Below are 13,481 nucleotides of genomic sequence, written 5' to 3'. Positions count from 1 at the left end.
GTTCTTTGTTGATCTCACATTTCCTCAAAGGTAAAAAAAAAAAAAAATACCCATCGACCTGGAAATGATGAAACTGTCACAAGACGGCTGGATCCAAATGCAGCAGGTTTATGAGTTCAGCCAAAAGTCCAAAAAGCTAAATCAGGGTGGTTGATAACGAATAACGTGTTCCCGCCGGTGACCAGAGGGGAGACGGAGCTCTGACGTCTGACAGAAGCCACCAACAGTGTTATGCTGTTTAGAACAGCTGGGTTATCGTTCAGCCCTGACATTTTCATTCATTGTAAAATACGGAGACACAAAAATGACATAAAAATACTGTCCATAACATAAACATAACATAGCATAAAGTTTTTATCTGTTCCCCCTAAAATGTTGGTGTTTTGGGCACTTCTGTTGTAGTAACTGTGCTACAAATGTCTTCTGGATGACAAACACAAACAACTGAGGGCTGCTTGCTGAACTTTCATGGATCTTATAGCAATGAAATGATTTTTACATTCAGGTTAACATTAGTAAGTAGGAAAAAGGAAGGCTGCCCACTATAGTAGACATAAAACAATAGGAAAAAAATGCCTTTATTAATTTATGTTGTATTACATTTTTGATTCAAGTAAATTTGCTGCAGCAGCTGTAATTCAAAGTGTCCTATTTTTAAAAGTGTGTTGCTTTCTCCAGAGTAAAAACCAAAGTCATGGGTAGAATAAAATGCAAACTTCTCTTTGTTTTTCCATTTTTTATTTATGTCTAATAAGCTAAAATTCGGTTATATAAATCATGAAAGAAAGTAACATAAATACAAAGAAATCTTGATTATTTTCTAGAGGTTTGAAAGAAGACCTTGTGCTCCTAGTTCCAGCCTGTATGGCTCTTTTAGTGTTGTTAGCTTGCAGACGTCTGGTTTAGATAAAGGAGGCAGAGCAAACCTTTAGTCTGACAGTAGCTTTTGTTCCATTTCAGAACATTTATGTTTGATTTCCTGGTTCTTCTGTTGGACCAGGCCTGTGATCTTTTCTAAGAACCCAAAGAAACAAGTAAGAAAAACGGTGGAATGGCTTTTTAATGTTTTACATATTCATAAGAGAACAAAGGTGCTTTTGAGGCAGTCTGGTACTCAGAGTCATGGACCTAGATACAAACACTTCTGACAGATACTGATGTCAAACGTCTCTCGATCTGAGTAGAAACTAGAACAGCAGAGTCCCGGTTTTCCCGTCTGTCTCAGCAGCTTGAAGCTATCTCTGGAATGATGGACAGTAGAGTGCTGGTGGCGAAGCTGGGATTGAGTATTAGCTGCTCCAGCAGCGCCCTGCCTTTCTCTCTCGTGGCCACGGAGCACATGGCGCCTTTCCACATGCGCACTAAGGAGCCACCTGAAGGAAAACATCACAGAAACTAACTCAAAACCAACAAAGTTCGTTTTTTTCTGGGTGTCTTACCAAGAATACTGTTGATGCTTTTCATCCAGGAGAAAGTGGACAGCGTGTGGTTCTCCTCCTGACTGAGATCTGCAATATTAGGAGCCGCATCTCCCTCCTGAGGAAACCAAGACGATGTAAGTGAAGTTCAGAGAAAAATGAGGGAAGTCATGGTGACGTACCCGCAAAACTCGACTTGGCAGAGGATTCAGGAACAACACGGTCTTCTCCAGGGTGGAGTGGAAGTGTACCGCAGATACGTACTCAGCTGAGTTCAGCCAGCTGTTGGCAAATGACACCTCCTCAGAGGAGTAGTGGCTCTGCCTGAAAGGAGAAGAGAGCCCAGCTGCATGGAGATTTCCTCTTTCTACAGAACACCATTCCAGGAAAAAAGAGAGCTACTTCCAAACTGTAACACATGACAGAGTACTGGTGTCATTTAGAAGTGAAGCAGGAGGCCCAGCTCCTCTCTGGAGGAGGAGACTTGTGGTTTAAGGCAGCATTTAAGTAACGCCATGACTCACCACGAGAAACAACGTCCTCTGCTCTCTCCACATATAGGGACGGCTCCTCTGATATCTCCAGTTATATTTATTAATTTAAAACGTTCTTGCAGTTTTACAAAAGTTGTAATTGACTCATGGTCTTTTTGTTTTAGCTGTCATGTGCTTCTTATGAATGTCACGTGTCAAAGGAAGGAGACCTGGAGCATTTCTTTCAGTTTGTTTACTTTTTTTTTTTTTTTTTGATGAAACGTGTTGTAATGCCAGCATGAGTGAAAATGAACTGAATAAAATATCACAGAGAAGTACTAATACTGGTGATTTGTGTTTTTCTGCCACTTTGATTGTGGAAAGCAGCTGTATTGACAGTAATTACCTGGGATTACAAACCGCAGAAGCAGAGAGGGAAGCCATTTGAGCTTGCCAGTACACACCAAGGATGTTGTCTGTGTGTTCGGCGACTGGAAGGGGAGAGTCGGTGACCTTGATAGCCTTAAAGAATCAATAAAAATATCACTGCACAAAAACAGATGCAGCAAAACATTCATTCTCTACATTTTTACTTTTGAAGTCTCATGTGTCGATGCCCATGACAAATTCACAGACATTTCAGCAGGAACAACTCTATAAGGGCCTTTGTTAAGGCGGGCATTTAATTTATTGTACCTGAAAGAAGGCATCCCACTTTGCCATGGCATCAGGATACTGAGCTAAACAGTCAGTGTAGGTGGTGCAAAAGCCATCGGCACCGTCAGGGGCCTGCAGCTGAACCTGACAGAGTTACAATCGTGAGTCCTGTGTGTGGGCTGTATGTTTTATTGCTTAAAAAAAACGTAAAAATACTTCAACATCTTGTCCTAATAGGCCATTATGGGCTGCAGACAGGAAAGGAAGTGCAGAGGTGAAGTAGTTCATACCTGCAAACAAATGACCAGGGTGTCATGCATGTTTACAAATGCTTGTGTGGTGTTTTTTTGCCACTTTGCTGAACTTACAGCCCCACCAGCTCTGTGCTGAGATGCACATGGGATCTCCTGTCTGCAAGCCGCAGGTCGAGGCTCCGGTTGGATCAACAAGGCGACCTGGAGGAACAATAGACTGTTTTCAAGTTCAAAAGATCAACACATCCCAGTGGGATCTACAATAGGAGACAAGAGTTTATTTCCATCATGGAGGGATTTCCTTACAACAGAACTTCCTGTTAGAGTTAATGGTTTAAAAATGTTTTGTCTTACCTGAAGTCAGCATCCAACCCAGCTGCAGCGGCAGCCCCCACATTGGACCATCTGTAGGGTTTGTTCTCATGTACTCCGTGAAGGGGTCAGTCGCAGCTACCAGCAGCCGGTAAAGACTCATACGCTGCAGGTAATTCCAGGGATTTGGCGTTACAATCCCATTTAGCGTAGGGAGTTCGGTGACTTGACTTGCGGTTTGTGTCCAAAGTATAGGCATGCCATTGTCTAAGATGACAGCAGAGGAACTCAAAGAGAACATAAAGCCCAGGAGGAGGCCATGCACCACTAGAAGAGACATGCTGGGAGGTCTATGGAGCAGATGGAGTCAGGAGAGTCAGCCCTAGACTGAGAAAAGTCCAGGACTCAGGGTTTATGTACTCCTTCTGTCCACACGGAAACACTCTGTCCCACATTCACACACACACATTCTCATCATAGCCCATGTGATGTGGTTCTATGAAGCGCAGAGATAAGAGAATCTGTGTAAATACAGCTAAAAATGGCCCCAGATTCCTGGAGCACAGAGCAAAGTGCAGCTGACTATTTGGGAACAAAGTATGCAGATGTCTAATTACCCCCTTAGTTAAAGACACATATGTGAAATGTACCACCATGGTATATGAGAAAACACTGAAAAGGATTTTTTTCAGCCATTATTTCTTAAACTCCAGTGATAGAATTTTCTTCACTGCTGTGAGTGGTAGTAAAAGAAAAGAAGTTGTGAAGATTGAAGCCTCTTTTGGTTTGGTTTTTGTTTTTTGGTCATGTTTTGGGTTCAGTTTCCCTGGTTGCCTCCTCTTTCTCCTGACGTCTCCTGGTTTCAGTCTTCAATAATCACAGATGTTTCTTTCCCTTTTCTGTATTTAAGACAATTGTCAGTGTCCTCTTTAATCACTTGACCTATTTTTAGATTGTCACACTTGGGTTCCCTCAAAGTCAGTCAAAGTTTCAAAGTTGGCTCCTCTGCACCACCATTCCATCATTAGTGACCACCGATGTGGTCTGAAACCCCAAACTATGAGAGACGCTCTATAAGATTTAAAGGTTTTGATGACTGAGGTACAAAACATCTAGGTGAGACAGGAGCACAGGAGGAGGCTCCTACAGTACACAGAGGGCAGTCTCAGCAGTGGAGATGAGGGATTTTAGCAGAGAATCAGCAGAGGAAAGGGGGGGGGGGGGGGCTGCTGCAGAGGACCTGAGAACCAACAGCAGGTCAGGGACCAGCCATCCACAGGGAACCCAATAAGATACGGTATGGGCACAATAAACCAGGTCCAAGAACAGGGTAACTCCACAACAGTAGCAAGGATGCCAACATGGACCATGGCTCCATGCACTCTGGCACCAGAGACTAGTCCTAGGAGTGTCTAGGTGTTACCACAGCTGCTGTGAATCAGCAGGGGGAGGCTGCAGCCCAGCCAGCACAGGGAGCTCAGGAGCATCCTCCATTTTGTTTCAGAGTGCAGAGACAAAAACACTGAAATAGAGCTCAAACTAAAGAAACTACAGTCACTCCCTCCATGGAGGGACAAAGGAGAGAGGAGGAGAAGCCACAGCCAGCCAGCACAGCAACACAAGAAGAAGGTAAAGCAAAACAAAACGGACAGACTGACATTCTGGGTCAACGCTTGTACCGCTCAGCAGTTAGTGCTGTAATCTATGGCTAAGTTATTACAAAAAGCGAGCCCAGCTAGTAATAAAGACATCAAAAAAAGCACCTAAAGACTTGGCAGAGGACATGACATTCAGTAAAAATCAGCAGAAGAAGCACGACCCATTTCTGTTAATCATCATGTAGCTACATTTACTGTCCAGTGACTTCTGTCTGTGATCAACATGTCTGTAATAATGAATTAATAATCTATAAACTGTTTTGCTAGTGTATAGAATGAATATCAGAATAAGTTAACGTTGATTTCAAACACGCATCCATCCGTCCATGTTCTGAAGCCACTGAATCCCTCTCAGGGTGGCCGAGTTGCTGGAGCCTATCCCCAAACCGGCTGGATGAAGGTGGGGTTCACCCTGGATGGGCTGCCAGTCTGTCACAAGGCCACACACACTCAACAAATTGGAATCTGCAATTATGAAGATTGTTTTTAGACTGTTGACGGCAGCAACTCCTCTGAGTGAGAGACACCTTCACGGCCCACTTTTCTACAGAGGGCCGTGGCAGCTGGCATGTCAACCAAGGACTGACCCACTGACCCCTTTTTTGAGAGCCACCCACACAACCTTTAAGAGCTTGATTCTCTCTTTTTTTTATATAGTTTTTGTCATAACTTTTAAAGCATGATATTAGTGCAGCAGTTGATAAAATAAATGACAAATGTCCTGTGATGAATCAAGTATTATCTTGTCTTCAAATAGTCCAGCCCGTATGGCACTGGCCTGTCAAAAATGTAACGCTTGTTTTCTTGCTGGACTTGTGTTTTAGTTGTGTGACGTTTCACAAATGAAGCCAAAACTGATCAAAATACGCAATAAATAAAAATGACTTTCCATAGAATGAAACTGTTCCTTACAATATTTTACTTCTGGGTCAAAAAGTCTTTGCAAAGCTTTTGAACATTAATTATTTATTGAATATAAAACAAGAAATGACCAGTTTATAAGTTAAATGATCAAATAAAGACTGAACATGTGAGGCGGGAATAAAACAGAAGAAGTCTGTTTGATATAGTTAAAAACAATTATTCTGTGTTCTCTGAACAGAGCCGCATTCAGAAAGTTATTTGTACATTTGACAAATTCTTTCATCCGAGGTGGACCCCCCCCCCCCCCAGGTCCTCTCCTCCTCCCCTTTGCTGGTGGTGCTAAAACAAGAGAAAGCTGTAAGCTATAACCTGGTTTTCATTGAAATACTTTGATTGACATCTCAGCTCAAACGAGCAGTGACTTTACACTCTATGAGCAGAAGTGTTGTGTTGGGATCATCTCACACCCCTGAAGGTTCAGCAGCAGAAGATGAGCAGCCAAAGCAGGAGGTTGCAGGGGTCAGGGGTCACTTACGCAGCCAAATGTGTCTGTCAATAGCAGGGCGAGGCTGGAGCCCAGCCAGGACAGGGAGCTCATGAGCGCCCTTCCACATATTCCAGCTACAGAGCAAGAATGAGTCTGTAATACAACACAGTTGCATGTTGCTGTTGACGAATACAAATATGTCATTGATCTGCCAGTTTGGAAAAAGATAGTGCAAAGATATATATTCTATATGTGGATAAACACCTGCTGCCTCCTACAGACCTGCTGCTGCTTCCACGACGCTTCAGGTTCATGTCCTGCTTCCTCCTATGTCTGTGATCCAGATTTCCACTCCTCTACTGAGTGGAGACGAAGGGTCCAAAGGGGAGAGAACTGCAGGGGACCTCCACCTGAGGAAGACCTCCACCTGAAGAAGACCTCCACCTGAGGAAGGCCTCCACCTGAAGAAGACCTCCACCTGAGGAAGACCTCCTCCTGAAGAAGACCTCAACATGAGGAAGACCTCCACCTGAGGGATACCTCCTCCTGAAGAAGACCTCCACCTGAGGAAGACCTCCACCTGAGGAAAACCTCAACATGAGGAAGACCTCCACCTGAGGAAGACCTCCACCTGAGGAAAACCTCAACATGAGGAAGACCTCCACCTGAAGAAGACCTCAACATGAGGAAAACCTTAACATGAGGAAGACCTCCACCTCTGTCTCCTTTCCCCCCTCCTTCTCAAATATGTGGCCTTCAGACTCTGTCATATTTTTTGAATAAACATCATTTTGCTCCAGCGCGCTGAAACTATGTTTTAGTCCTTTATTGTTAATGTTATGACTTGTTTTTGTGGAGTTGACTCGTTTCCATCCTAAAGGACCGGGGCGCAGCAGAACCCTGAAGCCTTGTCTCCAGTCTTTGGTGGGAGTGTCCCCTGGCCCCTGCGGCTCCTGCGGCTCTTGGCTCCAGCGGGGCCGGGCCGTGCGCGTCATGTGACCGGGGAGTGGCTGCGAGTCAGGAAACGGCGCAGCTCCAAGTCTCAGCGCAGGTAAAGTCCAAACGATCCCAGAAACGAACCGAACCGTTCTAGAGCAGGTTTTGGTCTCGATCCAAAATCCTACCGCGGGTTTCGGAGCGCTTCACTTTCTGAGGACAAACGGCGAGATGTCCCGAACCGGGCTGGGGGCGGGTGGGGGGGCAGTTGTGTAGAGACCGGTAGTTTCATGAGCTAAACGTCACGTTGACGCTTAAAGTTCGGGGTTTTATAAACAGAAACTCCGGGAGAGAGCAGCCGTCACGGAAGGACACAGACCGTGGTGTTCCGAGAAAGTCCTCTGATTTCCGCATTTGCGGCTGCTGGAAAGACTGCAGCCCCACCGACCGACCGCTGCAGGCGGCAGGCTGCCCCGTAACGCACGGCGGAGGGGGTCTTGACGGGGTCCTAAAAACGCGTCATCATAGCAGACGCTGGAGCGCCGCTGGTCCCGGAAACGCGCGTGAGCAACTGCCTGACCCGCGTCAACGCCCCCCCCCCCCCCCCCCCCCCCAACTGGCCCCCGATCAGAGCAGACTGGGCATGAGCCCACGTTGGTCCAGCATGGATGGGGGTCAGGGGTCAGCTGGGCTGGTGTTTGCTGCAGCAGCTCTTTGGTTCTGACCTTCAGCGTTTCAGAGTTTCAGGATTTGTTCTGAGAGGAAAAGCAACTTTCCTTCTTTGTGTTTTCACTGCCTCCATCACTCAAAGCTGTGAGGAAGTTTCCATCATCTCCATTTGTTATCAAAACGTTGGTTTGACCTCAGACTGTTGATGCTTATGTCAGACAAACGCTGATGATGGTGTAGTTTTCCCTCCTGATCCTGTTGGTACAGAGTAAGCCCACCTTCACTTCCCGTCATCCATAGCTTTAGCGGCACCACAAGAATGCTGCTCAATATTGGAGCTGTCCATGGATCTATTTGTCTGCAGGTGGGGGCATCAGAATGGAGCAGGGCAGGGACACTTTGGCCTGGCCAGAGTATTTTCTACATCACTAGTCTTCATCACAGTCTTTTTTTGTCTGCTCCTGATTGACAACAGTTTTGGGTTTGGGTTTTGCCAGCACCCGTCCTGCTAGTTAAAAACCTACTCCAATGAAAATGGTGTTTGTGGTGTTTTTACATGTTCTTGTAGCATTTTCTAATGATGGAGGACATACATATATATAGAAAATCAAGCTTAAAACTGCATTTCTGAGTATTTCTTTCTTCAAATCGTTGTGAATCAGGAGCAGAAGAAAAAATGCTGTTTGAAAAACCTCTTAGTTGTTACGTAAACTACAATCAGCAGGTCACCAGCTCCCTGCTCTGCTCTATTCTGATCTGTCAGACAAACAGATCCGTGAACGTCTTTGTCTTCCTGGTCTGACCTGGAATCTGGATCAGAACTGGACGGATGATAGATCTGATGTTGATCACCATTTTTGTTGCATCACTAATATTAGCTTGAGGTTGTGAGGGGCTGTAAGCTAGCAGGGGAGAGTTGTAAAAAGATGGATGACGGGAAGGGGGGGTGTTGTGCTTTTCGCCAACAGTCCCGCCCACACCTTAGAGGGGAATTTCTAATGAATTACTCCCAGTCCGCAGAAACTATGTCCTAGAAAACGACAACGTTTTCTGATTTAGTCTAAAAACAGCAGAATCGTAGTGAAAAGACCGCTGGGAACACTTTGACAATAGATCATAAGATGATGGTTGGGGGACTTTAAAGGTTAAACATGCAGTTTGTATGAAAGCAAGACATAAATGTGTCTTTCTGTGTGAACTCAGCTCTCATCATGGCCTACCAGGCTGGGATTCAACGGGAGCCCGCCGCTTTGGTTCAGAACATCAGCTCCAACATCCAGAGGATCACACTACTGAGTAATGCACACACACACACACACACACACACCCACACAGACCTGTGCACATGCTGAACCCCACTGGACCCCCAGCATCCTCACTCATGGATCTGTGTTCCAGCCTCAGAGCTGCAGAGGGCCGTGACCCTGCTGGGGACGGAGCAGGACAGCAGCCAGCTCAGACAGACGCTGTGAGTTCTGACCGCCTGCTTGATCACACATGCAGCCAAATGAGTTCAAACCGACAGCCGGCCTGTCTGTGGACGGTCACCATGCACACACACACATACGTTTCCCTTGTTCCTTCAGTCAGTTCATTTGTAAAGACTCCTGAATGGCAGGAAGCAGACTGTCTTTATTATTTTAGCATCTAATTCATTCATCAAAACAGAAAGATAACTTTAAAAAGATGTTCTAAACACATACATGTTCATATACACACATTGGAGATGCAGGTTGTTACTAAAGTAAGTTCTATTCTTATAACAGTGTTTTACTTGAATGGGATCATTTGTCCCTGTTTTAAAACAGTTCCATTCAGTGGGTTTAAGGTTCAAAAAGTAGTTTTCAACCTTTAGAATAGTTTTTTTTTACTCTGTACTCAGCTAGCTCCTGAAACCCGAGCATTTTCCACGTCAGGAGTAATGGATTTGTAAGATTTCTGTTTCCTCGAGTGAAACGTTTCACAGATGCTTCCCTCTGGTTCTCAGTCAGCAGAAACAGCAGCAGGGGAACCAGCTGGCCAAGGAGACCGACCAGCTGATCAAGGCCTTCACCGCCCTCCCCGTCGGTCCCGATCAGGTACGAGGCCCCTTCGTCCCACGCACCGATCACATCGAACCCGGTCAGGAGTTTGTGGGAATTGATCAGCTGTGTTTGTGTTTTCAGAGGCAGAGGAAGCTGCAGAAGGAGCGTTTGCTCAATGACTTCTCTGCTGCGTTGAACAGTTTCCAGAAGACCCAACGGCAGGCCGCCGACAAGGAGCGGGAGTTCGTGGCCCGAGTCCGAGCTGGCTCCAGGCTGTCGGTTCGTATTCGCCTTCGTCATTTCTGGGAGTGCTGTGAGCGAGAGCTTTCCGTGCACGCTCACCTCATACTCACACGTTCCACAACCAGGACCATCCGGGTTCTTTCTGAACAACACTGCCATGGTTTCCCGGTTTCAGCTGTTCTGGGCCATAATGTACCATCTGCTCAGAGTTTGGCTGAACGTTCAGACGTAGACAGGTTATTCAGATGAAACCCTCCAGCTGAGGAAATGAGAAAAGCTTCTTCCAGTGACAGTGTGTCTGGGTTTATAGGCGTGTTCAGGATGGAGTGGGTGAGTGTGAGCGCTGTGAGGAAATGTTTCAGATGGTCAGGTGAGCAGATGCACCTGTCCCAGCCTGTTCCAGACCCAGCATGAGCCTTCCGCTGGTTGGGGGGCAGATCTCTTTATGTTGATTCATTGATGGTTGTGGTTCTTGCTGGCATTCAAACATCTCCATAAAGTAAGAACAGGCATTGTCCTTGTTGTGGATACGGTCCTCACAGAAACAGGAACTTCTCAGTAGTTTCGCGGCTGGACTTAGAGGTTCAGGTCCTCCACAGCTGAAGATGTTTTAAGTTGCCTGTAAATTGTCTCGAGCAGGGAGGTCAGCCTGATGACGGCTTCGGACATCTTCCTCCAAGGTGAGCTGGCTGTCTATGAAGGTTCTTCTCCTCGCCTCTGTCGTGGCTGCACTATTGAAGCCATGTGGTGTGCTTGTATCTGCAGTTACTCCCAGGTCCAGACGGAGGCTGAAGCCATCACAGAAGAAGACCTGAGGCTGATCCAGGAGCGAGAGTCATCCATCAGGCAGCTGGAGGTCAGCAGCCCCCTGTGTTTGTGGTGAGGGTCATTCTAAAGCTCCTGCTCATCTCTCTGTGCTCTCTAGGCGGACATCACAGACATCAATGACATCTTTAAGGACCTTGGCATGATGGTGCACGAGCAGGGGGACATGATAGGTGAGCGCCAGCTACCTTCAGTTCCACATGCAGCTGCATCGAGGCACATCTCCCCCTCCGTCCAGAGGAGCGCGCTGGGCTTTGCTCATTGCAGTTTTGTTAATTGCAGCCATGTTTCCACCTCGTTGTCAGGGAGAAAGACTTTCTCCTGATCCTCCAAATGTTATAAATGCACAGCTCACAGCGGCCACACAGGTCAGATCAGCTGCTGGTGGGAAAGCATGGAGATGATAAAGTCTACCCATTTTAAAGAATCACACACACATCGATTGAGACAACAGAAAAGCTGGTTTGTTGTCCAGTCCAACTTCTGCTGAAGTCTTGCTTTACAGAAGAAAATGAACCTCTGCTTTGTTTGTTTTACAGACAGTATAGAAGCCAATGTGGAGAGTGCAGACGTGCACGTCCAGAATGCCACGCAGCAGCTGGCCCGGGCCGCAGACTACCAGGTAAAGGCGGAGCTTCTGTGCAGCGGACCGCACAGAAAAGGAAAGGAGACTCCTCACGTTCAGCGTTTTTCATGACGCTTTCTTCCTCTGTCTACAGCGGAGCTCCAGGAAGAAGATCTGCATCCTGCTGGTGGTTCTGGCCATCGCCGCTGTTGTGATAGGACTCATCATCTGGGGAGCAACCAAACAGTGACAGCCTCTTCTGCTGACTCATTGTTCTGCACTGAGCAGAAGTTCTCTTCTCTGACCTGTCCTGAGTCTTTGATTAAATTGTGTTTTTGAGAAATAATGCTCCGTGCTGACAGGACCGGACACACTGTGCTGCCAAACTCGTGCAGAAATAATGCTGACTCATGGTTTGTCTTAAGTGTAAAGGCTTTGTCAGGATGGCAGAGTTGAACTGTGAAGCAGCGGGGAAACTCTGAATCTGAAGGAGCTTCCAGCTGCAGCCGCCTGCTGTTATCAGCACAGAAATGCTGACTCAGCGGCAGCCAGTCTGCAAATAAACAGGAGTGAGGGTCATAGTTCAGTGTCACTGTAAATCCAGCACGTTTGAGCAACTTTGAATTACACTCTGAAACATGATAACAATGAATTTATACTTTGATTGAAGGATCAGAGCCTGCAGATTTAAGAAGAAAATATTCTGAATAAATATTTTGTCACATAAGTATAGAAACCTAAAAAAGATCAGTTTCATGTTGGAGCCTCTGTGTTTGTTTTAAACTGCTGAGAGAACAAGCTGTCCTTCCTTCCTATCAATCAGACCTGTTACAAGGTTTCAACCTTTAGCAAAGAAGCTGTTGAAAAGTCAGGTTTCGTTTATCAGAGATTGTTTTTCTTAGAAAATTGACGTATCATGTATATATCCGAGGAATAAAAAGATTAAACCAAAGGCACAAAAGATAGGTTCTTTGTCTTCCCTGCGTAAATGTTAGCTGTTTTTTGTTTTGAAATCATCAGACATATGTGATTCAAAGCACATTTGTGTATCCCTTGTGCTATCCTAGGCACTTTAACGTTGGGAGTTGGGTCATCTAGACCCACTAGACAGTGCTCTGAACCTTTTTTCTTCAATGATTTGTGATCTTCACTGATTTCCATGGATTACATGAAATCTTTCCTCCTTTATCCACCTTTGTCATGGTAGGGAGAACACATCAATGCAAGGGGGGGGGGGGTCATCTGGACCCCATAGGATAGCACAAGGGCTGAAAGCACAGCAGAAAAGAGAGGCGGGAGCTCTAGAGGAACTGCAACACCTGAGGATGTCCTCAACACCGTCACCATCACAACCAGCGGGTGGGAGGAGTGTGAGAGGAATGCTAACTACTCCAGCGTAAGGTTAAGTGGCCTGTGGGAGGGGCTTAGCCTTTAGTCCTGTTGCAGTGGTAGCCACACAGCCGTTCCAGAGGTCAGTCCAGTCCTCGGCCCAGTCTTCAGACAGTGACAACGGAAAACAGAAGATTTCGCTCTGAGCCCAAAGTTCCCCCTTTTCAATCAGGCTAGGACATTGAGAACTGTTTAAAGTGTGCAAAGAGGCGGCCAGAGGTTGAGTGGGCCTTTGGACTCATCCTGTTCCACTAAGGAAAGGCATTAGAGGCCCACACAGCTATGGAGGGGGACAAAACACACTTCTTCTGAGCCTTCAATGATTTATTTTTAGTGACTTGTGCTCTTGTGTTCTTAACTTTGTGGTCCTTCATTCCTTTAGAAAACTGAGATTCTCTGTTTAGATTAAACATAAAATAGGGATGTAACTATTCATCACCTTAATCGATTTGTAGATCCAGATCAATCTGTCTGACTGTTCATCGATTTGACCCAAACCTTTAAAAATGGTTTTAAAATAAAATCAGTCAATGATATCGATCATGGAAAATACCATTTGGATTGAGGTCAAGTAGGTTCATTTTCCTCTAACTTAAAAACAACCAAGTGCATCACAGCAGACAACACACGTGTGATGCAGCAAAAACAGATCAGTCCATCATTCCAGTCCAGTGTGTGGAAACACAGAACTTTATGAAGAGTGTCCT

The 13,481-nt window shown here is 45.9% G+C and overlaps 2 protein-coding genes across 4 annotated transcripts; one reads left to right on the top strand and one right to left on the bottom strand.

Moving 5' to 3' along the window:
* Window positions 1-1,042: 1,042 nt before the first annotated feature.
* leg1.1 (liver-enriched gene 1, tandem duplicate 1) lies at window positions 1,043-3,566 on the bottom strand. The gene is made up of 8 exons (XM_004083929.3): window positions 3,157-3,566; window positions 2,917-3,003; window positions 2,765-2,838; window positions 2,588-2,692; window positions 2,298-2,413; window positions 1,601-1,742; window positions 1,440-1,536; window positions 1,043-1,373 (listed from the first exon to the last, which is right to left on the bottom strand). Exons 1-8 carry the CDS (start codon window positions 3,452-3,454, stop codon window positions 1,222-1,224), a joined length of 1,071 nt encoding a protein of 356 aa, XP_004083977.1. The 5' UTR covers window positions 3,455-3,566; the 3' UTR covers window positions 1,043-1,221.
* Window positions 3,567-7,037: 3,471 nt separating this feature from the next.
* On the top strand, window positions 7,038-12,346 carry stx7l (syntaxin 7-like). 3 transcript variants are annotated; one of them, XM_004083930.5, is made up of 10 exons: window positions 7,038-7,174; window positions 8,932-9,024; window positions 9,127-9,196; window positions 9,716-9,806; window positions 9,894-10,031; window positions 10,635-10,675; window positions 10,761-10,851; window positions 10,921-10,993; window positions 11,360-11,442; window positions 11,540-12,346. In XM_004083930.5, the coding sequence occupies exons 2-10, from the start codon at window positions 8,940-8,942 to the stop codon at window positions 11,633-11,635; spliced, it is 768 nt and encodes a 255-aa protein (XP_004083978.1). In that variant the 5' UTR covers window positions 7,038-7,174; window positions 8,932-8,939; the 3' UTR covers window positions 11,636-12,346. The 3 variants fall into 3 exon arrangements, with proteins under 3 accessions (XP_004083978.1, XP_011490375.1, XP_004083979.1); XM_011492073.3 differs by having other exon boundaries at window positions 7,167-7,872; XM_004083931.5 differs by having other exon boundaries at window positions 7,168-7,622.
* The last annotated feature ends 1,135 nt before the right edge of the window (window positions 12,347-13,481 follow it).

The sequence above is a fragment of the Oryzias latipes genome, chromosome 24 (assembly GCF_053564925.1).
Source record: "Oryzias latipes strain Hd-rR chromosome 24, Olatipes_Hd-rR_3.1".
Lineage (NCBI taxonomy): Eukaryota > Metazoa > Chordata > Actinopteri > Beloniformes > Adrianichthyidae > Oryzias > Oryzias latipes.
This window is presented reverse-complemented; position numbering and strand designations above follow the sequence as displayed.

Excerpts from the sequence above, each read along its gene's own strand:
- leg1.1 (XM_004083929.3), bottom strand. The coding sequence starts at position 3,454 with ATGTCTCTTCTAGTGGTGCATGGCCTCCTCCTGGGCTTTATGTTCTCT. Across the intron at positions 2,839-2,916 it reads AGCACAGAGCTGGTGGGGCT|GTATGAACTACTTCACCTCT; the intron begins GTAAGTTCAGCA and ends ATTTGTTTGCAG. Across the intron at positions 1,374-1,439 it reads AAGCATCAACAGTATTCTTG|GTGGCTCCTTAGTGCGCATG; the intron begins GTAAGACACCCA and ends GTTTTCCTTCAG.
- stx7l (XM_011492073.3), top strand. The coding sequence starts at position 7,728 with ATGGGGGTCAGGGGTCAGCTGGGCTGGTGTTTGCTGCAGCAGCTCTTT. Across the intron at positions 10,852-10,920 it reads CATCCATCAGGCAGCTGGAG|GCGGACATCACAGACATCAA; the intron begins GTCAGCAGCCCC and ends TGTGCTCTCTAG. Across the intron at positions 10,994-11,359 it reads CGAGCAGGGGGACATGATAG|ACAGTATAGAAGCCAATGTG; the intron begins GTGAGCGCCAGC and ends TTTGTTTTACAG.